We start from the raw sequence: 25670 nt of genomic DNA, 5'->3' as shown, positions 1-25670 counted from the left end.
AAGAGCCTTTTGCACAAACAAACCCCGTATCATTCAGTACTGTTATTGGATACAGAGAACATGACCCAAACTGAGCAGACTTCGGTCTCACTTAGGCAGGTCAAACAAGATAACATCTCATCTGATGACCTTGTGGATTTGTTCAGTCTTTTTTTGAGGAGGGTAACCCACGTAAGCAGCAATAGAACTGGGATACTGATCCACACTTTGTAACGGGTGGGTAATGAGTTGAACCTTGGCCGGTAACCGGAGTTCCAGTAAGCGAGTGAATGTTACCACCTGCCCGACTTTTATCTTTTAGTTTGCCTATTTTTTTTTTATTCTCCTCTCGAAACTCCCACCGTGAGGTATTAGCCTGTGAGTCATGGAACGTTACGAAACGCCTGATCTACGAGTAACTCTTTATGAAAATGGAACCTCGATTCGAGACATTGCTAACGAGAAGGTTAAAGACGAAGACCAAGATGAACCAAAAAGAGAGGTAAGAAATGAGAGCAGAATACAGTGGCGTAGCAAGGTCAGTTGGAAAGGGCACTTGCACCTCCGTGCTGAAATGTAGACACATTTTTATTCTACAAACATAATAACACACTCCAACTCCAAAGCGAGCAGTGACTGGGATGTGTTGAAAACAAAAGAGTTAAAAGTCCAAAATCTACTACTTTAGAGCGACGACTATACGCCGGCAGCTAGGCAGCTAGCCAGTATAGAGGGTCAGGGATTGGTTTTTAGACTTTATTTGAGTGGTAGAAGGTTGATTGCGAGCAGTTGAACGTGACCACAGCTTTGCAACCAGCTACCCGGTGGTTACACGAGTTGCGGGTATTCTGCAGCGACGTTTCGAGCTCACGTCCACACAGTTTGAAACTCACGCACACACGGCGGAAGCTCACTCACACGACGTTTAAGCTCACGCACACGATGTTTCATACTCACGACGTTTGCCTGTCCCTTTTAATAATTCCAATAATTCTGAGTTCAGGCCAATCAAAAATGAAATTTTTAACCGGAATTACTTTCTTGGGCTGATATTTGGACTTAATATCCCTTACATAAAATACTTCAATTTGCGACACATCAACACACCTTGGAAATTACTACTTTTTTTTTTAAAGTAAAATCCATCTTTCTATTTCGTGATAACCTTGTATTCACCTATAGAAATTGCTCTGTGCAGACTTATACAATCTTTTGTTCCCTATTGTGCAAATGTCTCCAGAGGGTACCGTGTAACAGATCACGACGTTTGAAACTCACACACACTAAACACACTCATTTAAGCTCACGCACACGACGTTTCAAACTCACGCACACGACATTTGCCCGTCCGTTGTAGAACACCATAATTCTGAGTTCAGGCCAATAAAATAAATAGGCCCAAAAGTGCCTACGCCGGACAAATCACGATTTGCATGCCCTCCAATTCTCCGTTATTATTAGAGTATTTTGAGGGCCATGAACTTGAGGGTTTGTACAACAGAAGGGTGGAAGCCAGAGGACTGCGAGCTTGTATTTCTGTTAAATTCGGAGGAAATTAGCCTCTAAAATTTGTCTATTTTGCAAAAATGGTTCGAGCGTAGGCGTCATTTTAGGGTTGATCATCTTTGGATGGAGTTGTCTCCCAAAGGTAATATTTGTTCAACCCTAAAAAACGAACAGAAAATGAAAGATGATGAAATAAGCTTAAATTTGATGTATATTTCAAACACCTTGGAGAGTTGTAAGTATTCCTAAGTGCGCATAACTATCATTGAGGTCTATAGAAGTTTATTTACTGGTCTGTTTATTTACTGTTCTTTTTATTTAAAATAAAATGACGTACCGGTAACGATTTAATAAAATCGACTCCGATTGGTCGCAGAAATCAGAAAAGCAGATTGAACGTTTTGTTGAAGTGCACTTTTCTACTTTTTCTGGGTTTTTTGGCTACCAGAAAAGCAGATTGAACATTTTGCTAAAATGCATATTTCTACTCGTCTGCTTTTCTGCTACAAGAAAAGCATGTTTAGCTTTTAGCCCTTCCCTGGCGTTTCAAAATGGGACATCTGCTTTTCTGCTACCAGATTGAACGTTTTGTCAAGGTGGTTCAATTTAGTGGCCATCTGCTTTTCTGCTACAGAAACTGAGCAGATTGAACGTTCCCGAACGCAACTATGCCAATGTAGTACCCACCAAAAATGGACAGTTCTAAATATCACAATGTTATCATTGTTCACAGATTTTCCATTTGGTTTGAATAGGGAAACTGGGCCAGTTAGCAACTTGGTGAATTTGAAGCTCATCAATACTAAGGTTTGGGAAGACTACTTGATGATATCTGGAGACAACGTAAATGCGCACAATTTTCGGGTCTAATAGTAGCCATTTTGGATCGTTACTATGTCCTCATGATTATTAAGTCAAATATATGTTTAAGAAAATGTTATTTAAGTAAGGTTTTTAATTAGAATTACCAAAATAAGGCTTTTCAAAAAATAAAAAATAAAGAATATACCCTAATATGGGAATTAATATAGGCCTATTACACTGCAGGGATTAACAATTTAAGCAGATTAGGTATATTTAGGGTCAAAATTAAGGGTGGCATCCACCTACATTGTCTTCTCCACCCTTTGACTGATTGATCTGACATGGTTGCTTGCTATTACCACAAAATGCCGTCCAAAGTGTCATATTCCACTTTGGCTGGTCCACTATAAGCCACGAAAAGACTAGAGTTTGTTTAGCGACAGATGCAGAAACCTTTTCTAGGCCTATTTAGATCAAGATTTTGTTATCGGTAGTTGGCACCGATTTTACTACAGTATAAGACATTCTATTTGAAACGTCTTGTTTTTTTTTAAGGATGTAGATGATCCATTCTACCTCTACGACCTCGGCGATGTAGTGACCAAAGACAAGTTGTGGGCGAAGTTATTGCCAAATGTCGAAGTATTCTTTGGTAAGTAGACTTACGCACCCATGTGCTTCATATGCTACACGTCCGCTCTTCTCCCTCCCTCGTTTGTTGCTCGAAATATTTACAAAATTGCTCGAAATATTTACAAGGGTGTATGAAACTAATTTGTTGATGTTTTAGATTAGCTGTACTAGACATCTCGTAACTGCGTTCCGTTACTTTATTTCCTTGTCATGTTTTCACTGTGAGCAAGGCTTTCTCATTCAATTAGTAAGTATACATTTGGAGGATAATTACCAAAGTTCCTACGTGCCTTTAATTCCAGTCCTGGTTTTTTGGTTCCTTTAATTGCTGTTGTATGCATTTTTTCCAGCCGTGAAAAGCAACCCGGATCCAGTGATCATTCGTCTCTTGATTGGACTTGGTAAATCGTTTGATTGTGCTAGCAAGGTACGTATCTTTGATTTTTTTGGGGGTCAAAAGTAATTATCTTAACTTCGAGCGTACAGATATATATCAGGGGGTGAAAATAACGTGTTGACAACAACCCTGATAGTATCAAGTTACACACATGTACTTAGAAAGTTCGTGATTTCCATCAGATTTATTTTAATGGGCCTATTTTCGGTTGGGCCTATACTATCCAGTAATGTATTTTGTTTGAACCGTTCCTTGAAGAAAGAGATCAAAATGGTTCTAGATCTAGGAGCAAGCGCTGATCGCATTATCTTCGCTCATCCCTACAAACAAGAATCGCATCTTCGTTTTGCGAAAGAGAAAGGAGTACGACTCATGACATTTGACACGGCGGAAGAACTGCAGAAAGTCAAACGGGTTCACCCTAAAGCGCAGTAAGTATTGATTAAGGATTGTAACCCATAAATGACATTTGGATTCATCATAATTGCAAAGTATTCACAAAACATCGTATGGAATAGAATTAACTACGCTTTACATAGGCCTACCAACGTACAGAGTGAGTCATAAAAAAAGCCCAAAAAATTATAGTTCGTATTTAAAAAATATGTAGCACCAAAACAAAATAGTGACAGGAAAGCCAATTTCATAAGCTACTTTAAAATAACAAAATTACTGAAATTGTTCAATCCGTTCAAAGAATATCACCATTTAAACGCAATGACTCTAAAATCTCTTTCGTCCATAAATGCGATGTCAAGAATCGTCGTCACAGTGTCTTCAAACATCACCAGCGATAAAACCTTCTTTTAAAATTTAGAAATATTCAGCAAGGCCCTTTTGAATGCCCATCTTTTAAAAAACAAGTGGATTTTATAAATCACATTGTTTGCCTAAGCAGGGTTGTTAATCAAGATTTTGTGTACTACAGTTATTGACAGTTGTTGAAACAAGTATTCTGTGTCATTTTTGTTGTTGTTCCAAACAGTAAGAATGCACAATAAATTGCTTTATTCTTCTTCTTTTTTTGCTGGACGAAAGAGGTTTTAGGGTCATTGCGTTTACTTCTTGATATTCTTTGAACGGATTGAGCAATTTCAGTATTTTTTTCATCTAAAAGTAGCGTATGAAATTGGCTTTCCAGTCGTTATTATTTTTGGGAAAATATGAAATATAATTTTGGGGGTTTGGGTTCCGCTTTTTTTTGACTCACCCTGTATTATAATTATTGTGTTCATTTATTTACGCGGAAGCGAATAAAAGTTGACTCAGACGAATGCACCAAAGCCCTTTCAAGGGTCGGCTTTGAGGTAAAAACAAAACCCTGGTTATTCTGATGTTTTTTTGGATGCCTTTTCCCGATATTTTTTTTTTCTCTTTGTTCATAGGCTCGTACTTCGTATACGTTATGACGACGACACGGCTACAATTAAGTATGGAGCAAAATTTGGTTGTCGCGGGGAAGAAGTACGCCCCCTCCTGGAGATTGCCAAGAAACTAGGACTAGATGTCGTTGGTATCAGGTGAAACAATTTTTACATGTACATTATCAGAAACTTGCTGAATATTTCAGAAAGAGGCAACAAGAAAGAAAAAAGGCCAGGATGTCCTCTATCCAATGATATTAATTTCAATACGTTATTGTCATGGATGGATGAGAAAACTATGAAAGCGGTCAAAATCAGCATTGTGACAAGTTAGTGCACATTGGAAAAGTGATAATATAGGGACAATGATTAGGTACTTCATTGTAGGAATGAAATGAGACAATCTTTCTGATCACTAATAATGCACGTAATCACTGGTAATACACAGCTCACATCGTCGCCTCTGACCGCCCGCCTTACCATTCCTTGGTCTTGACGCTGATTCACCTTACCCACTATCCCGGTACTTAACTCCTAAAAAAGGCACAAGGGGTGAGATCTGGTGATCTTGGGACCATTTAACTCGGTGAAAAAAAATCACTCTGCCACCATAAGCTGTATACAGTTTCCATAAAGAAAACACTAACCAGTTAACCAAAGATATTTCACGTTTAAGTTTACACTGAGAAAGTAAAAGAGAGCAAAAAACAATCCAAATACAACCAGAGTACAACTTGGTCCGTGGGTTAATTGCCGGTTCCGAAAATCGCCAATTCTCGATGAATTTATACACCATCCTGTTTACTTATTAAAAGCAGTTACATGCTATCCCAGTATTTTCCCAAACATCAGTCGGCTTAAGCGGGCCACATTAAAGAACAAGTTCCGATTAGGAATTGATTTGGACACGAAGCAATGTTTTTCAGGTACATGTACCGGTATAAATTGTTGAAGTTATTCCGAGTTAAACCTATCGCACTTCTTTTTCAACAGGGCATGATTTAGGCATGCCATAGCCTGGCCAAGCTATATGCAATTTGGTATATAACAAGAAATAATTTACGATTTAATAATAATTTAGTAATGATAGAAATAATTGCTCTCAAATGAAACACCAAATGAAAAAAGCACATAGAACAAGTTTTTTTCACGGGCGCCGCTAAAGGAGGGTCTGGAGGTGTCACACCCTCCCCCATCCCTTCGTCGTTTTTTGTTGGCAAAACCACCACGTGTCCTTTCCGCAAATGTGCCGCAACGAATAGTGCTTCCTTTTGTCCGAAATTGTCCATGATCATCTTGAAAAATGCTTGATTTTTCATAGTGAAGCTACCACTTGTAAAAGTCTATCATCTTTTGTTTATCTATTTATTTATTTATTTATTTCAAAATCTTTATACAGAATACAAAAATATCAGCTCAAAGGCTGCTTTACATTATGGTCCTGTGATAAGAAATAAAAATACTAAAAATAGTGAGAGAAAAAACAGCAATTAAAATGATAAAATAGCAAAATGAACAATTAAGATACTAACAATAAAAATGATTATCTATTAAGATGGAAAAGATGTACATTAAAAAAATAGTTTCTTTAACCCCATTTTCCCACCCTTTAGGTTTATAAAACCGTTATTGATTCATTGTTGACCTAAGCAGGTCAACATCTGCAGCTGTCAAGTTGTTCTGTAGAATAGCACTGGTAAAATGGTAAAATAAGCAATTATGAGCGTAAAAAAAATATGTTAAAAATAAGGTTTCCTATACATGTATTTAAAACCATCAATAGAAGATGCATTTTGGACCTTAGCAGGTAAGCTGTTCCATATAACCGCACCAGAATAACTAAAAGATTGCTTAAAACATTCAATGATAGGTTTAAGGGGAACAACATTAAGAGAATCGGCGTTCCTTGTATTAAATCCATGCCTATCAAAATACATCTCAATATTATTACAAAGTATGTCTGGGGCTAAACCATGAACACATTTATACATATTACAAGCTAAATAAAAATCCCTTCTTTGATCAAAGGTCTGCCAGGAAAGCGCTCTAATAATTTCCTCACCATGAGAGTTAACATAATCAAAGTTATTGGCGACAATCCTGGCTGCCTGCTTGTGCAGTCTAAGAAGAGTCTTCCTTTTCAGCCATGTGGTTGCGAAGGGCGATTTCTAAAGGTTACGTAACACTTTATTTTGAATGAAACTGGCGTGTACACACACGTTCACGTTGGCGGGCGAAATCTTTAAAAATTTATTTCTCCCGTTTGGAAGACCGTATCTTCATGCAACTTTCAGGGTTTATTTTCCTTATAATGCTCCAAGTATGTGCTAAAAATCGTTGTAATTATGTTCTTTACTTTTCGTTTAAATTGGAAAAATAGGCCTGGCTACGTGCATATTTGAAAGCTGTAACACTGGCGTAAGCAATGTCTGTCAATCTTTTCAAGCCTCATAAATATAAATAAGGTTCCTATCCATTATGGTGTGCATTAAAATTTTGCATAAAAGCCTCCTCCATGAGTTATTAATTGATAAATATCACCCTTTTTGCCGGCTTCCATTGGTCAATACCGAGACCCACACCAAGTCACGCCAGGTGATGAATATGCTGATATAGGCTACCCGTCGTTATTGTGCTGTGCCAGGCCGAAATCGGTCAACCGTAGCGCCTACGGCCAAGGGCGGATCCAGAACACAATTTTTGGGGGGGGGCCAAAAAATTTTGGTCTCCCAAAAAAGTGGGTCCAAAAAAATACGGCGTGGTGTTCGGGGCCCGCTTAAGGGCCCCGAAATTTTTTTGGATTCTAGATGCTCTGTGGTGCGATCTGAGGCAATTTCTGACCACTTTAACCAATGTTTTTTTTAGGAAAAGATGTTGGTGTACTCATTGCCAGCCTTTATTGCGATGTCACATAAAAAAAAAAATTGGTTTCGTTTTGGGGGGGGGGGGGCCATGGCCCCCTTTGGCCCCCCCCCTGGATCCGCCCTTGCCTACGGCGCTATGAAAACCATGCAAGTGGGTTGGGTTGGAAAAGATTTTCGTCGAGATTTTCCTTAGAGCTAGTTCGAGCAGTAACACAAGCGTTGGCAACAACAGATTAAGCTGAAATTCGTAATATACTTAGATGATATAAGTGTTCAATTACTCGTGAAATAACAACTTTCGTAAATTCATAGAAATTGATATAAATATATAGATTTGGGGACGTTTTCGAACGATTTCTTCCAGACTTGAAGGTCTGCTTTTCCAGTAACCAGTATTGAGGTTTCGGCATCGATGACAACGATTTTTTTCACAGACATGAAGTTTAGAATTTCTTCTTCCGTTATAATGTAACATTTCAATCATACTGAGCATATTTTCTGAGAAACACAACGTTCAAAAGACCATGGTTTTGGGGGGTTCACGAATTTCACTGCTCTGTTACAGCGTCTAAATACGTAATCGGATGGACTATAAACGCATCAATTATAATGATTATAAGACACTTACACATGTATTCGGTGCACATTATCAGTATTAAAAGCAATATGTAGGCCTATAAACATTTCTAGGCCCAATGATTATTTTTTGTCAGGTCTACCTTCACAGAAGAAGGGTTTTTCAATTGTTTTCTCACCACTTTGCTCTTATCAATATTCATGTTTTCTTCCTGCTACAGTTTCCATGTAGGCAGTGAGTCTTCCAACCCTCAGATTTTCAGGGATGCAATTCGTTTCACTCGGCCGTTGTTTGATATTGGCACATCTCTCGGATTTAACATGAAGCTGCTAGACCTGGGTGGTGGGTTTCCCGGAAGATTGTACCCAAAGGCAACCTTCGATAAGGTAAGGGATGAAATGTTTGCTTTCAGAAATGTGACATTCGAATTATCAAGTTTTCCTGCAAAAGAGAGGCACGTTTTCCTTACTCAAAGTTTCCTACACAAAAGGTTTCCTTTGGGCAAAATATATGAGTTGCGAACGTTTCGATGAAGTTGTCCCCTTACATGCACAGTTTCACGATAAGGTTCCATTGTAGAATACTCGTAGACCAACTTCACTATTAAAAACATTAACTTCTTCAGCATGGCACCTAGTCTATGTAATAGACCATGGCTATAGCCATGGTCTAAATTACATTTGAGCAAATTCGCTTATTAATTAGGCAAGGCAACCGCATTTTTACCGCTAGATTTTACCTGCAAATAAACTCCCATAGACACTAGTGCTAAATGCCCATACTTCAAAATTCTTTGAAAAATACTCAAAACTCTCACAGGTATTCAAGCTGCACAGAAAAATGATGATCAATGTGTCATCTTTCAATTTCTTTTCAATTTATGGTGGGCTGACCATTGACTTTTCGAGATATTATCACGCAAAGAAGACGACCCCTATTTTCCCCAAAGCGGAAAAGTAGCCATCTTGAAAAACGATCCCTCCACAACATGGCAAAATAGCGCCACTTTCGAGCACAATATCATCCAAAATGCTCAGAAATGGAAGCCCCAAGTCCGGGCCAGAGGTTCACTACCATATCTCTTCAATTCCCTAATTTTACGGCGCTCAGAACTCTCTAATATGGAATATTTTGAGGGTATAACTTTTATTCATGAGCTTGGCGGATCGATTTACCGGTGTGCACCCCTAATATGTTACGCGATACGCGCCCGGCTGCTGTTATATTACAAATCACTCCATTCGAATTGACCAATCACAAGTTTAGTCCTGATTTGGGAATGAAATGACGGCACGATTAAGTAAAGTCGACTCCGCTTGGCTGAGGCGCGAGATCGCTTAAATCTGCATGCTTTGACATATCAGACGTTATACAGGAGACATGGCTCCGTGGATAACGGGTGATCATACTCAGAATACATGGCACCCCGGTTCATTGGTAAAAAGGTTAAAAAAAAAAATAAAAAAAAAACACTCAAGAAAGTAAAGAGACGGGCAGCGAAGTTCATCACAGGAAACTACAGGAAAAAGGAAAGTGTCGCATGCATGATAACCAACTCAGATGGTCCTCCATCGAGGAAGTGAGACGACCCATCAACACAGATGACTACTGCAAACCAAAGCCGGGAAGTTATCGGGAAATTTGAGATGATTGGAGTGAGACGTACCCTAGAACGTTTACCATATGTTTTCAGTACAGATTTGAGAAACTAGTCATTGTTTGATACTTGTTTTTATTAGTATTGGTATAAAATATTCATTCATGCATGCGCACATTTCCTTTTCAAGGTTTTTTTTTTCTGTGTGTGTATAAATCCCCCTTTGTAGGAAAATTTCACCCGTAACTTTTAAGGTTGGAATATATCATGTAGTATGTGAAGTACCGTGGCCTCGTGGTCTGGAGCATTTAATTCGTGGTCTGCGGGCAATTCTGCAGGTTGTGGGTTCGAGTCCAGCCTGGGGTCATGGTGCGTGTGCCCTTGGGCAAGGCACTTTGTCACCCATTGCTTCTCTCCACCCAGGAGTAAATGGGAACATGACTGTGAGGGCAGAGATGGTTATTGTGATCGATTCTAGCTTCCTTGCGCCTAACAGGCTGCATCCAGCTGTATACTCCCCATGGAGCTGGTATGGTATTTGGAATGTTTAATTGGCCCAATGATCAGGGGTAATAATAATGTAGAGCGCTCTAATCATAGTCAAAAGCGTTATATATAAAAACCCGTCATTTTTGTTATTATTAAGTAACTTGATTTCGTTGTTGTGTTGCCAGTTTGCAGACGTCATCACCCGGGCACTAGACGAACATTTCCCCGCCAGCAGTGGCGTGCGAATTATTGCCGAACCGGGAACATTTCACACTCGTTCAGCAGGATACCTAGTGGCGAATGTCATTGCCAAACGTGTGAACAAAGTTGACATCAATGAACGGCGTGAAAGAGTATCAGGTAAGCTGGCCTCGAGGCCATTGGTACACATTGTACTATTTTTGAGAGCTATCGTTTAGCTGTCGTCTTGTCTATCATTCTGTAAGTTTCCGTGTTAACTTCTGTTATTCTAGTCCTCCATACCTCCAAACGTTAGTGTCCGTGCACCACTTTTGCTGTATCGCGTAGAAAGAAAGCACATAGTGATAACGTTACTCAGACGTGAAAACGGTAAGGATACCTGAAACAGCTAAAAACTCCCTTATATAACAACAATGCTTTTGAACGCTTGGACAAGAAACACTTGGCATTCTTCTGCCAACAAAATATCATTTCATATTCATCATTCATATACGGTTTTGGAAAGCTGGCAGTTCTGGAAAGACAAGAAGATTCAGAAGATTTCTAAATATTTGCTTTGTCTTTATTTCAGATGGCGATGAACCGTTCATTTGGATATACTACTTGAACGTTGGTGTTTTCAGTGGATTGAATGGGAAACTGTTCGACCCCGAATATTTCGACCTTCCAGAACCCTTACACGTAATGTATAATCATAACATTAGAAACGGGTTTGATGTGATTTATGCATGTGAATTTCGGCAATAGTTGTTCAAAAACACTTTAGGCGCATGCCCCAAGTTCACGTCCCCTTCCAAATTCACTATGGCTACGTGCATTTTTAAAAGATGTAAAACTGACATTTGCAATATCTGTCAATCTGTTCAAGCCTCACGAATACTAGGCGGGCTAATTTTGGGCAGTATAATATCAGACGCCTGCAGGGAATCAATCCATGACATGTAATTTGAGTTACCCGGCCCTCAAAGTCCACCATTCACCCCAGATTAACCCCTGGTATCCCTCAGGCCCTAAACAGTCAATAAAACCAGACACTAACCTCCCCAATGCCAATTGACAGTTCCATTTTGGTCACAAGGGTGATCGAGGTAATTATCCCTATGTGAACAATGCATTTGTACACAAGCCTATGTAAATGCGCACAAGCACACTACGTTTTCCAGCCAATTTCCAACCCCTCCAGTAGGATCACAAGACTGACACCCCCTCTGGTGGATGTACCATGGTCCATACTAGGATCTGGTGATAGATGACCTGGCATGGCTACCACGTGGCTGGGACAATAAAAAACAAAGAAATGTGGAAGCGATTTTATTCACACTGACTCCGAGTAAGGTTTTTAATAAGGGTCCTATCCATTATGGTGTGCAGTAAAAAAAATTGAGAAAAACCTCCTTCACGAGTTATTAATTGATAAATATCACCCTTTTTGCCGGCTTTCATTGGTCGATATCGAGACCCACAGCAAAACAGGCTGAGTGACGCTAATGAATTTCGCTCGTACCCCCCGCCCTGCAAACAGGACGCTGGGGGTACGCTGATGAGCTTCACAGAATCTTGTGAAGGAAGTGGCCTATGACCTTTGTATAAAGCATCTGGCTGCAGATGTTCAAGACCGCAGTTAGACAATGTGCGCAAATGCTATCCGAAAACTTCCCATAGAAATGCACACGTTTCATATCGGATGTGATTTCTGTTTCATTGCGGGCCATGTGGACAAAAGTTTGAGCGTCGCATAATGCAATCCGACCGTTCGTGATTCGAAACGGAGCCTGAGCAACTGTGACGGGAATTGTAAATTTACATCAAATATAAACTTTACAGAATTTCCTACATTATTACGCTTTTCAACGAAAAAAAAATCTCTTAACTGGAATAAAAGAGTAATGAAAGTTCGTCTTAACGGCCGTCCGTTTCAAACCTTGCAGAATCATGACCGTGATGACGCGCAGGTTACAGGTCACGCAAATTCCAACTAATCAGAGCGTGAATTCATCAGAGTATCCCAGCGTCCTGTTGAGCGAACTAATGAATTTGCTAATCTACAATACGTCATTGTGTGGCTTGGCCGGAATCGGTCAACCGTAGCGCCTAAGGCGCTTTACTGAATAATGCATGTGGGTTGGGACGGCAGAAATCATCGTCGAAATTTGCCATGGAGATGGTTCAAAGTGTAACACTAGCGTTTGCAACAACATATTTAGCTAAAATTCGGTATATATACTTAGTTAATATAAGTGTTCAACTACTCGTGAAATAATAATTTTGAGAAATTTCTAGAAATTGATATAAATAGAGAGATTTGGGGAAGTTTCCCAACGATTTCTTCCAGATTTGAAGGTCAGCTATACCAGTAACTAGTATTGACGTTTCGTCATCGATCACGGCGATTTTTTGACATGAAGTTTAGAATTTCTTCTTCCGTTATAATTTAACATTTCAATCACACTGTGCATATTTTCTGAGAAACACAACGTTCAAAAGGCCATGTTTTTTTGTGGTGTATGAATTTCACTGCTCTGCTATGGCGTCTAAGTACGTAATCGGATTAGCTTTGCTTAACAACGGCAGCCGCTTTGCCTTAGCAACCACATGACTGCTAGGCACCAGTGTTCCGTAGGCCCTTCTCCGCCCTAGTCAACGGCACCAAATTCAACGTACAAAGCACTGTACAAACTGGTATATGTCCTAGCTGTAAAAGCCTGTTGGCATCACCAAGGGCGTCAATCGATTCTCAAAAGTGGGGGAGGGGGGCGGGAGGGGGGTACAAACGTGTATCCTGATGATAAGTACTTCGAGGGCGAAGCCTAAACGGCGTGGGGTTAGATGAGCCAAGGTGTTGGCCTTTATTTATTCACATCATAATTATAAGTAATATCGGTCCGCATTATTTTCATTTGCACGACGAAACTGGGCCAATGCCACCAAAACAGGCTCCAAAAGCAATGAAAACTAGCCTTAATTAAAGGAGAAAAATATTTAAGGTTGAAAATGATGTAAAATATTTGCTTTATCAAAATTTAGAAACTTCAAAACCTACAAATTCTGAAAAACACATTTTCGAAACCAGAAATGCATTTGTTGCCATGATAATTAAGGGGCCACCTTTATTTCCGGCTGGTCTTCAGTGTTTTATCAACCGTTTAAGACCCGCCACCTGACGGGCTTTCGACCAATAGGAATGGGTAAAATATCTTTATAAATAGCCTATAATGGGAAGACCACAACTATTATTAATGTTCGTAGGGCCTACTTGCATAAGTCCCGGCTTCGTTCCGAATTCGTCTAAGTCGCTGCTGCGACCGTTTCTAATCCTTTCATGTTCTATCAAACAAAAAGACTCCAAAATGTTGTTTCGTATTCAGAGGATTTCGCAGCAGAAAATGGACCGACAAAGTGATCAATATTCTCTCAAGGCAAGGGACCCAATGACGTTAAAGCTCGTTGCCGGAACGAAGCCCGTGGTTGAGAAATGGGGGGAGAGGCAAAAGTCAACAGCAATATAACCACAAGTTGGTGCAACGAGTATTGGTCTCGCCGAAGTTGTTTCGACCTCTCAGATTTCATATATGACTTTTTCTTCATTGTTACGTAATCAAAACACAGGAACCACTTAGAAACCGCGATTTGAAGCCATCTACAATTTTCGGGCCAACTTGTGATTCTAATGACGTCATCATGGCTAACTGTATGTTGCCTGAGTTGGACACTGGAGAGTTTGTCTTGTTCCATGGTGAGTATACGTCTTTCTTTAAAAAAAAATGGGAATAATTATGTTCTATAAAGTGTATAATGTTTACGTTAGGCCTATCGCCAAAGATGGCCAATTATTCTGATCACTCATTGGATGTATCCTGCATGCATTATGAGACGTACGCACTTAATCTCTGCCATTGACGTACATTTTTTATGACAAAATTAGTGATCCGCATTGGCGTATACAATGCTTGCGACACCTTAAAACTGGTGTGTATATATATACGAGATTTTTTTTAATATTCAAAACCTATAACACATTAATGTGCTTGTTTGCGTCAGTTTTAAATGGCGCGCCCCAGTTCAGAAAGTTTTCAGCGAATATTCATATCTATAGTGACGTATCAGCTCATTTATGTTAATTTTGGAATCACGCGAAAAAATATTCGCCTGTTCCGATCGCGGCCGGTTCACCCACAACTGCATATAAATCTTTTACCAATGGGGCACACCGTAAAGGGGCTTACTAAACGCTCGAAGTTGCTTTCAATACGCCAAACCATGTGATTATGAAACTCGAGAATGGGCGTCGCCAGGTTTTTTTTCTTGAGGGGGGCAAACACTCACCAGAGCGAAGTGACCGGCCGTGGAAAAATCGAGAGTGTGCAGATATTTCTCTTCGACGCTTTGTAAGAAAAACGTCCATGTTGTAAAATATACATTAAATTAATAATAATATGCTTCGCCCCTCGTTTTCTTTTTTCCCCTCTTTCTCCTTTCCCCTCCCTTTTCTCTTTTTGTCCTTTTGGCTTTTCCAGCCCCGCCCCCTCACTGCGCCCTTGAACTCAAGGCATTCTTTACGAGTAAATTGTCAACCCAAGAATGTTTTACACAAACAGTAGTAACTATGATAACCTAAGTATGCCAAAGGAACGCCTATTAACGTAAGTAATCAATCGACTACACCTGTAGGATGGGGCCAAATAAGAAACAGCTAACTTACCAGTATACATAAATTCAAAACAGTAAATTCTGGTTAGTACCGTTTTGAATTTATTTCTAATGCAGCTACATAATATTGGATGATTAGATTACTAGTTTTGATCCGAAATATTTTGTCCAATTTTGTGTTATTTTTTTCTGTCATCAGATATGGGAGGCTATACCGCTACGTGTGCATGCGATTTTAACGGTTTCAGCCTGCCGCCAACGTGGTACATTGCACCCAAAGAGATCCGGTAAACTATACAAATCGATCTTTTCATTCAAGGAAAGTACTTTAGACTAGAATTGATTTGTTACGGAGATGCTGCATACAACCTTTGCATGTCCTATTCCCGGCATTTCTGCAACACTGAAAATGCAAGGTCAGGCGTGGTTCTGGGGGGGGGGGGGGCTAAATCCCCAACGTTTGTCTAGCGCCCCCCCCCCCCCAAAAAAACTTCATACCAAAAAATGGCAGTAGAAAATGTTAGAAGGTGACGTCACACGTTAATGGTCTCCCCCTAAAAACATAGTTGTGAAAAGGGTGCATTTGTACACTATTGGGTAATGTGATTGATTGTACGAATTTATCAGCGCACCCCAATGAAAATAGGGTAGGAGCCCCCCCCCCCCCCTAAAATATAGGCTCTAGAACTGCGCCTGTGCAAGGTGCATTTTGTTCTTTTCCATTGACAACGGGAACACGAGATGTCGCTGTGATGACTTCTCGCACATAAGCTCTGTTCTCACCAAACAAATCCCGGCGAACGACACTATGCCCTCAGCGGCGTAGCCAAGGGGGGGGGGGGGGGGGGGGACGTGTCCCCATAAAAAAAATCGTCGCCCACCCCCAGTCGCCGCTTGGAAATGTATTATATAACTGACCACCAACGGGTTGAACCGAAATTGGGCGCCCCCACCCCCACACTGTAACATTCAGCCCCTTCCCACACACGCACATACTGTATTTGCCTGTAATCGGGGATCTCCCATTGTCCCTCTTTTGTTTGTTCACCAACTTTTTAGGAAGACCTCCCATGTGTTTGTACATGAATCCAAATTGGGGACCTCTCGGGAATTGGGGACCCTATTGTCCTCTATTGTTCAACGTCCCCTATTGAATGCAGAAACAAACTCACACACACTCACCCATGTTTACGTTATACATGCCTGGTGTGGACATTCTTGTGATTTCGCGTAGTTAAGAAAAACCTGTGAAAAAAAATCATTTTACTTACATTGTGAAAACTCTTTCAACCCCAATTTTTTTCTAAGATTCCCTTTAGTGTTTCTCTTCATTTTGCCACGGATAAACCTAACCCAAAATGCCTCTAAACCTGTTTTCCAGAGAGGGGAAAACATGTGTGGATGTGGGAAAGTCCACACAACATTTCTTTGTTCTCGTGCTGCTACTTGCTGGTTTATGTGGACATCTTTTGTTCGGAAGTCCACACAGTGAATGTAATGCTTGTACATTGTGTAACAGTAGGCATTGTTATTAAGTCTTCGGTAGCGTTTATTGGTCCACTGATATGTTTGGAAACATGTATAACTACTCTGATGTTGCGATGTTGACGTCGTGGTTGGCAACAAAGTGCCCTCCACGGGTTGGCAAGAAAAGTCTGTTTAGTGTGGGCGATAGAGAACGCACTTCAGCGTATAACTTAATGGCGCTGAAGTGCCAATCAAAATCGGCGCTCTTAAAGTTGTCCAGTGAATGTACAAATTTGCTCCTTTCAACTTTTTATCATTCATAATCAAAGCTTTACCGTCTGTGCTTGCCAACAAATTATAACATCAATTTGTATAATTATTTCATTTAAACAAAAAAAACAAAACTGTTTTGATTTCTATCGTCCGCAACTTGCAAAATGCAATTGAAATTTGTATTACACCTTTGTGTAAACATGGGTGGATTTTCCTTTGATGTTTCGATCAAAAGTGAATAACGTTTGAATGAGGGAATAACAACTTTAGCATTAATATTATTTGCTCGATATCTTATTTGCAGACTCGTTCTGGAGAAGACTTTTCCAGCACAATAGACTTTTGGTTTAGGCTTAAGCCAGAAGTCAGTTCCCGAGTGAAAGTCTGACGTTGCAATAGGGTGTGCAACCAATTCCCAGCTTTTCGTCATGATGGATGTTCATGGTCGGGGCAGTATATTGTTGATGTACCCTAACGTGGCACGGCCCCTATAACGTGGCACACTTTGATTTTTTGCCTGTAGCGCCTAGCTAGAGTAAAAGGTTTAACTGAAATTTCACAGAAAATGCAATTTCATCAAGTTCTAAACACTCCCGTTGATAAATCACGAGTTTATCTACCTGTTACAAAGTTAGAAGAACAATTTAGTTCGGCGTGATTTTCCGATTTATTTCAAAGTGAACAGTAAACCCATTGAAATGCCCCCCAAAAATAAGAAAATAATTTTCTGACAAACATTTAGTTGGCTATGTAAGTAGAGATAAAAAATGGTCATCAGAATTTATCAACTTTACAAAAATTCTTAAATGTTATTTGAAATTTTCGAGATGTATTCAAGTGCGCCACGTTGGGGAACACTCAGACGATTTTGTGCCCAATTTCCGGACACCACCGGGTTTTTTTAATTTCGGATTAAATTTCGTGACACCGAAATTGTTTACAAAGATGAAACAGCAAGCCTTATTAAGGCTGTTTTCAAAGCACTATTTTTGCTATTGGTTTTTACTAGTTTTTTTCGGTTAAATTCTTGTTCTGAGTTTTGTTGTATACAATTTTTTTTTCAGTCAATAAATTCTTTTTGATTTTTTTTCGGCAACTTAGAATGAATCTCATGTAGTATTAATTCAATTCCTTGCGACTTTTACTTCCCTTAAAAAAACTGAGATAAGTAAAGTTTGGTTAGTTGTTGGTAGACCTTGGCAATGCTACTACTGTTCAGAGCGATCATGTTAAAGTTGGGCGGCAGCGATGGGTCTCCTTTATTGTATACAGGGTGGTTAAAAAAAAGGACACCCATCCATTTGACAGCAATTTTCACCTATTTTTTAAAATTATTTTAACTGTCGATTAGTAGCTTTTAAAGTACTGGCCTTTAAGCAAATGTGACGAAAAAAATCGTTGCATTTGCACATTTTGTCGTTGAGCTATGCTAATTTGAACATTTCATGTGCGAAACCTGTTTGTCCACGGAGGTATACATTCCCTTCGCTTGACTGAGCTCAGCTATTGGAGCTTTATTTAAAGGAGCATGACATTTGATTGTTATGTTATGTTATGCAACAATGAACTTAACGCTCAGCTCATTGAGTAGATGATCTTAATAGTGACATGAATAATTGGACAGCTTCAATAAAAGTAACCAGGGCAAAATATATTTTGGTGGGAAGTTTTTAATTTTCATGAACTACGAAAACGTCCAATTTACAAAGAATAACCCGTGGACAAGACTGATTTTTGGTGACTTGTATTCAAATTAGCATAATATCTCTATTTTTGCGACTTTTACTAAGCTTTTTTCACCATGCATGGTTAAAGACCTATAATTGACAATGTTGTGATTTTTTTTTTTTTTAAATAACTTCATTAAGTTGGTGAAAATTGCTGTCAAAAGTGGGTGTCCTTTTTTTTAACCACCCTGTGGAAGACTTACTTGGCAGCAGGAGCGGGATATCGGTGGAGTTCCACTTTGCAAAATTTTGGTGAAGAGTGTGGCAAGTAGGGCCTAGATGGTGTGTTGCTTGCAACTTCATTCTTGACAATATGGCGGGGCCAAATATTAATTGTATTTACCACGTTGTTTTCTGTGTTAAGTAAAGGAGAAGTTCTACCGGATGAATTTATCATGGAAGTTTAGTTAGGCCTATGCCCTTCACTTGTTTTTAGTAGCGTGTCTCCCTGTTTCCAATAGTCAGACCTCTTAGAAATGACACCCATGTGCCCTGCGTTGTTAAGGAACCATATGCGTTGCCCAATCTTGACCTCAGTCAACTTAAACCAGACCAGCAGAGATGAGAGTACAATGTGCATGTGCCCCATACACTAGACGCCATGCTAATTAATTAGAGTGGTGTGTCGATCCTGTTCGGATTCTAACACCATCAAGTAATTGATTTTTAGCCAGATTGTACTTTAAGATAAATCATTTTACACTACTTTTTGGTCTTTTCTGGTGATTTTTTAACATACTGTTTTTGCTATTGGTTTTAGTTTTTTTCGGTTTAAGTCTTGTTTCAGTTTTGCTGTAGGTTTTTTCAGTCAATAAAGTCTTTTTGATTCTGGTTTGGCAACTACGAATGACTTTCATGTCTCTATTCATTCAATTCCTTGTGACTCTTCCCTTAAAAAAATCAGAGATTAGTAAAGTTCGGTTAGTTATCCTGATAGAGAGTTTCTTTTGGGCGTGTTCCCCCAGTTTCCAGAATACACAAGCATCACGGAAAAATTGTGGTTGTAGCAACCATTCTCAAGAGAATAAAGTGATCAAGGGCGTATCCAGAACAAAATTTGGGTGGGGGCCAAAAGTAATTTTCGTCCCTCAAAAAGTGGGTCAAAAACTTATGGCGTGGGGTGCGGGCCCTCTTAAGGGCCCCGAACTTTGTTTTGATTCTAGATGCTCTGTGGTGCGATCTGAGGCAATTTCCTACCACAATTCCTGAACAATTTTTTTGGAGGAAAAGATGGTGGTGTACGTTGTGCCTGCCCTTATTGCGACGTCACTTAAAAACAAAATTTGGTGGTTTTTTGGGGTGGGGGCACGGCCAATTTCACCAAGTTTTCATTCAATTTAACGCCTGGCTCATTCGATTTAGATTGAAATTGAAAGAACACGCAGATCGGCATTCGACAATCAAAAAGAATCATTCAATTTCACTATCCGAGCAAACTATCGCCTTTTAGCTTCACTCGTCCTTATCAAAGATGCATTCATATTAAAAGCATCGCGTTGTTCATTCAATTTCGTCTAAACCAGCAGTAAAGGGTTGATCGGGCATTCGTTTTCATTAATGGGCAAACATATTTCACATTTTGTCAAACATCTGTTAAGACTTCATACGTGTCCGTATTCCTTAGCGTAAATTATGAGTTTTTCTCAGGAATTCTTTTTGTGGAACTCTTTACTACTGTGAAATGTAAGAAAACTACACATTTGACAACATTTTGGGGTTAATCTTATCGCCAAAGTGCACTTCTTTAACCCTTAAGGGACCGAGGCGGAATGGTCAAAATAACCCGGCCCTTTTAAGGTTAAACACTTAAAGTTTCCGTGCTTTCCGGACTACGTATGAACGCGCTGTTACTGTCATGTCATTTCAGGAAGACACTGTTCAGTTTTGGGGGTTTTCTTTCAAATTATTTATCCTAAATTTGCTAATTGAAAACATTTGTGGGAAAGGGTTGCTCACTGGCTTACTGCCATGCATACTGACACATCAAAGAATCACTAAATGAAAGAAATTTATAACAGCAAAATATCAAAAATTCTAACAACTTTTTCGTGCTTACATAGCCATGTAACATTAATCATGCCCGGAATGCCATCACAGGTTTTCTAATGAATATGAAACTTTGCATTAGCATAAAAACGGAGAAGGCACCAAACACATCCTTCAAAAATGAAAAATGAAATTTGCAAATAAGGTTAAATGTGACACAAAGTTGTATTTTCAAGGTTGGCATTGCAAACTAACTTTGCATGGGCCCTGTGAATACAGTAAGTGTTCGGTCAGACATGCGCAAGAAAACATTTAAGAAATAACTCAAGAGAAATGTTCCCGATGGTACATCCATTGCCAAACATAGGTGTTCCGATGTCTTGCACGTCAAGAAATCGTCAACGTTAAGATGCCCCTTGCTCAAACGTTTAAACAAGTAGTAAAGATAAACAGTGAAAAACAAATTATCTTAGTCACTTATCTTAATTCGTAATTACATCTTGTTTCCCTCATAGGGCCTATCAGTTAATTTGTAACATTGTAAGTTTTACAGTTATCAAGTTTTGGAAGGAAATGAACCTCGGAGAAAAATAGGAAATGTATCGATTACAATTTTTTACAAATTTAAATGACCAAACGATGAAAGCGATTGCCCATAAACGAATAAGAAACGAAAAGCATGGTTATACTTTAGAAGCGCACAGATGTTCGCTAATTTGAATGCGTCAACCGTCAAAAGGTTTCAAAGACTTAATTTAAGACTGCTACAAGTTAAGTCTTGAATGCACTAAAACGAAATAGGATGCCCGAAAATGAAAACGAACATTCAGAGCAAAATCCTGGCTGCCTAAAAATGAAATTGAACGAACCCAAAACGAAAAAGAAACCCCAATTTGACCACATGTGCAAAACTCGCAGGAAATTGAATGGCTGATAATGAAACTGATTGGAAAAATTCGGAAATTCGCCGGGAAAACCTATATTATTACATCACTTCTCGTGATGTTAACAATGACATCTTGTAATTGCGAAAAGTACCGTGATATTCCACAGTTAAAGAGTTAAGAAATGCAAAATATAAACCAATAAATCATGCAATAAATAGAAACTGAAGCTTTAGCCGCCATGAATAACATACGGTACGTTAAAGTGCTATATAAATGGAAATGTTTGTAACCTGTGAAATCTCAAACCTTGAATTGACGAGTTGGCGTTAAACAGTATATAAGTCCCGTTGTATCCTGAGCATGATTGGACGTATTTCTATTGAAATGCCCCAGAAGATTACCGCGCGACCAGAAATATATCGGTATCCGTGAAACTGAATAGGGCTTGATATGTATTATTTATTTATTTATAGTTTTATTTAGACAGGGTAGCCTCATCAGTTAAAAATAAAATGATAAGAATAAAATGAAATAAAGAAATATATGATGTAAAATCACCAAGAACATTAAGTAAAAGTAAAACCTAGAATGAAGAAACAAAAATGCAAATATGTAAAATATAGGGGTGTGAATACAAAAATTAGAACAAATTTAAACACTAAGATACACATATAAACACTGACGAAATACAACACAGAAATTAAATTAACATAACAAAAACACAAATAAATTTTAAATTTATATTACGAATTGAAAATTAAAAAAAAAGGAAAAACTTGCCAAATAAATCTTCCAAAAAAACAAAAGAACAAACACCCCAACACCCCTACTACCCAATACCCACAATGTCAGGACCAGTCATTGGGTCCCAACTATATCACAAGTATAGGTACCAGTTGGCAACCAATGCACATTTCCGGGACCAATATTTTCAGCAATCGTATTTATTAAAAAAACATCAAAAAATTTGAATCAAAAGTCAATCCAGTCAATTATCATATATTGTGTTTGTCCGGTCCCGACATTGATGGTTGGATGCATATTTTTGTTTGTCCGGTCCTGACATTGAGGGTATGATGTATACTTTTGTTTGTTCGGTCCCGACATTGAGGGTAGGATGCATAAATTTGTTTGTCCGGTCCCGACTTTTCAAAATGTCCCGACTTGATTGGTTTGTTTTCCAACAGTGGTCCCAGGATTGTAGGTGTTGGAGCAAACAAACAAACAAACAAAAAACAAAACAGATACGTAAAAGATAGGAATGGGAATAACAATTAAACTTTGATATTAAAATACTGAAATAAACAGTGACTAACAACAGCACAGAAATAAAATTGAGCTAAGCAAACAAAAAACAAATAAAATAAAAATATTACTATATGAAGATTACTATATGAAATAAACAAGAAATGAATAAAAACAAAAACAAAGACCGTGGGGAATGCTTTTTTTAAAAGTAACTATAGGTATTCTCGTAAATTAAAACCATAAAAATCTATAGAAAACTTTAAAGTAATGAAGTAAAATGAGAAAGCCATGCAAAATTAGTTTAAAAGAGATTTAAAGGGAAAATACAACATTTGCAAACATCAAAAAATAAAACTACCAAATCATTTTGAAATACCTTGCTGGACTGTTAGTGAATGAAAGTGTAAAGCATCCTGTAAAATCATGGCACCTGGTATACTGTCACTTTCAAGAAAAGTGGTATTTTTGTATCAATTTCCAACGCTGGTCGGCCGACCAGTGTTGGACAAAACTGGCTTTTTTTCAAATACTGGCCCCAATTGACCATCGCACTTGTTTGCAATCGATTACACACCTATGAACGGGTACAAGCCAGCTAGACTGGTTCCCTGACCTTACAATTCCCCAATGTATGTAAACTGCTCTGTTTCTTCTTATATGGAGTCAGGGAACCAGACCACAGGAAAATGATTGTTTTTCTTGGTTTTTATAGCATTTTCGAACCCAAAACCTAAAAAAAGTCAGTGTAACTATATTTGCTATATATTTCCAACCCCCCAATTCCATCCATTTCTGAAAATTACAGCAAAAGCAAATGATGTATATTCCCTTTAAAAATATTTTAAGACTTGGCCTTTCGCTGGGCTGTGGTAAGGTTGTTCCATCCCAGGGTCCCACAATACTGAAATGTGTGCTTGGCGGCATTTGTTTTGGGAACAATGGGCAGATGTAATGAGCCGTTTGACTTCGAACGAGTGTTGGCAGTATGAGATGGCATTTCAAAACGTGCACTGAGATACGCTGGACTGAGGTTATTGAGACATTTATAAACCTGACATACTGTGTGACATTCCCTAACGAGATGGTAATGATGACCAAGAGAGTGCCTCATGTAAGTCGCTAATATGGTTCTAAGATGAGCATTAAGAATCATTCTGGCAAGACGATTATGCAGTTTTATCAATTTGTCGGAATGACAGTGTACACAATTGGACATTTGGAAAGCAGGTCTTTGACTTCAACACCTACACGTACAAAACACAGGGGCCCCACAATATATACACAATAAAGCACTAAGAAAACACATGAAATTAAACATGGAACGAATTCAACTCAGAAACCGCCAACAGCAAGCTCAGAGAACATCCAGTCCAGGCCGTCGTCATTACCTGCAAGTACACAGACAGACAAGAGAAAGGGAAGACAGAAAAACTGCAAAGAGAAAAAGAAAACAGTGTTTGTTTGTCGACATGCAGTCTCAACTTGATTTCAACATCAATGCAATTAAACATGGAACGACTTTTCCTTCAAAAGGCCATCACGCCATTTTTCGTCACTTTTTGGGAAGAATTTTGCTTGAGAGCTAGCTTTTCTGCTGGGATTCACTCTCTGGAGTCTTAAAACTCTAGACATTTGGCACTAGTATTCCAAATGGCTATATTGCATTTTGAAAAGCAAGTTTTGACTTCAACATCTACACATACAAACACCGAGAGGACCTGCCCCTTGCCTTATTTTGTTCCCTTTTGTTTGTCCACCAATTTTTCCTAGACAGCTCCCATTAGGTTTGTTCATGAATTCCCCCGAGGACTTGTGTCCAGCGTCAAGCCCATTGTTATCACACACATGGTATTGTCCTATGTCCTCAGTCGTATACGATAACCTGTACACCCTATACTCTCTTTTTTGTAAGCACTTGCAATAGTCCACCCCCATTGTCAATGATCCCCATTCATAATCCATGCTGGAAATAGCCCAAAATACGCAGTCTTGCAACTTGTTTTTCGAGAAAAGGTGGTTTAGGCCTACTTTTCTTGGAAATCACCAGCGGTTAAAAGTAATTGATCAGATTTTGGATGCGGATGCAAAAATAATTAAACTCATCAATATTGAAAAATATTAGAACACGTGACAAATATCTTGGCAGTTCCATTTCCTCCCCTCTGTATGCGTGGGGATTTAGTGAATTATCTGTAGTCGCCACGCATTCGTAAAAATAATAACAACATATAAATACAAACTAAAAAATAAGCACACAAATTCCAGTTAAATGGGCTTTATTTATTTTCAGGACCCTTGTCTCTCAAGAATGTGATTTCATTGTGAAATCTCTTGATCTTTTGAAGAAAAAAAATGATAACTCGGGGAAAATAGAACAAGTGGAAACTCTATATACCATACGTAAAAAATGTGATTGGAGATCAAACCGATTGATAGGTCTGCTATCTGCATACACGCACACAGCACTGTTGCACAATGCCAGCACAAAAATTGTAGTTTGGATTATTATGCGCCTATCAATTGTTTCCCCCCCCCCCCCGGGCTGCCCCAGCCAAGACGTGGGGATTGTCACTTTTGAAGTGACAAAATCCCCACCCCTCGGGCAAAATTTAAGTGACAATCCCCGACCATGCCCATGCGGGGGGGGGGGGGGAACATTTGATAGGCGCATTACAGTTGAGTCTTAGTATGACCCCCCCCCCCCCAAAAAAAAGTACATGTATTTGGATAAAATCGTAAAACCTCACGCCACTTCGGCGATTGTGTACAAGGTCTAGTGAGTCAAAAATTTTTTTTAAGTATTTCCTATCAAAATTGGAACTATTTCTCAATCCCTAATTCGTGTCTTATCTTCATATTTGCAATGAATGACCTTCATTGAGATGATATGTGAAGAAAAAAGTGGCGTCAGATTGCAACATTTTTTTTCCAAATGACCCCGGCCAGAGCTTAAAAATGCGACGCCTATATAGCACACATGGAACACCATGCATACTTTGGTCAATTTTCGGTGACTGACAGACT

General features: G+C 39.0%; 1 protein-coding gene across 1 annotated transcript; it reads left to right on the top strand.

Moving 5' to 3' along the window:
* Positions 1-333: 333 nt before the first annotated feature.
* Positions 334-17318, top strand: LOC119721870 (ornithine decarboxylase-like). Its single transcript, XM_038191806.1, has 11 exons — positions 334-481; positions 2845-2941; positions 3273-3349; positions 3578-3750; positions 4705-4839; positions 8345-8510; positions 10396-10570; positions 10983-11092; positions 14018-14144; positions 15258-15345; positions 17103-17318. The coding sequence occupies exons 1-11, from the start codon at positions 365-367 to the stop codon at positions 17134-17136; spliced, it is 1299 nt and encodes a 432-aa protein (XP_038047734.1). The 5' UTR covers positions 334-364; the 3' UTR covers positions 17137-17318.
* Positions 17319-25670: the final 8352 nt, after the last annotated feature.

Source organism: Patiria miniata, unplaced genomic scaffold (assembly GCF_015706575.1).
Source record: "Patiria miniata isolate m_02_andy unplaced genomic scaffold, ASM1570657v1 HiC_scaffold_14, whole genome shotgun sequence".
Lineage (NCBI taxonomy): Eukaryota > Metazoa > Echinodermata > Asteroidea > Valvatida > Asterinidae > Patiria > Patiria miniata.
Note: the sequence above shows the minus strand (reverse complement) of the source record. Positions and strands in the feature narration are given on the sequence as shown.

Coding starts and splice junctions, on each gene's coding strand:
- LOC119721870 (XM_038191806.1), top strand. CDS start 365: ATGGAACGTTACGAAACGCCTGATCTACGAGTAACTCTTTATGAAAAT. Junction 3,751..4,704: donor CGGGTTCACCCTAAAGCGCA/GTAAGTATTGAT, acceptor CTTTGTTCATAG/GCTCGTACTTCGTATACGTT. Junction 11,093..14,017: donor ACCTTCCAGAACCCTTACAC/GTAATGTATAAT, acceptor ATCAAAACACAG/GAACCACTTAGAAACCGCGA.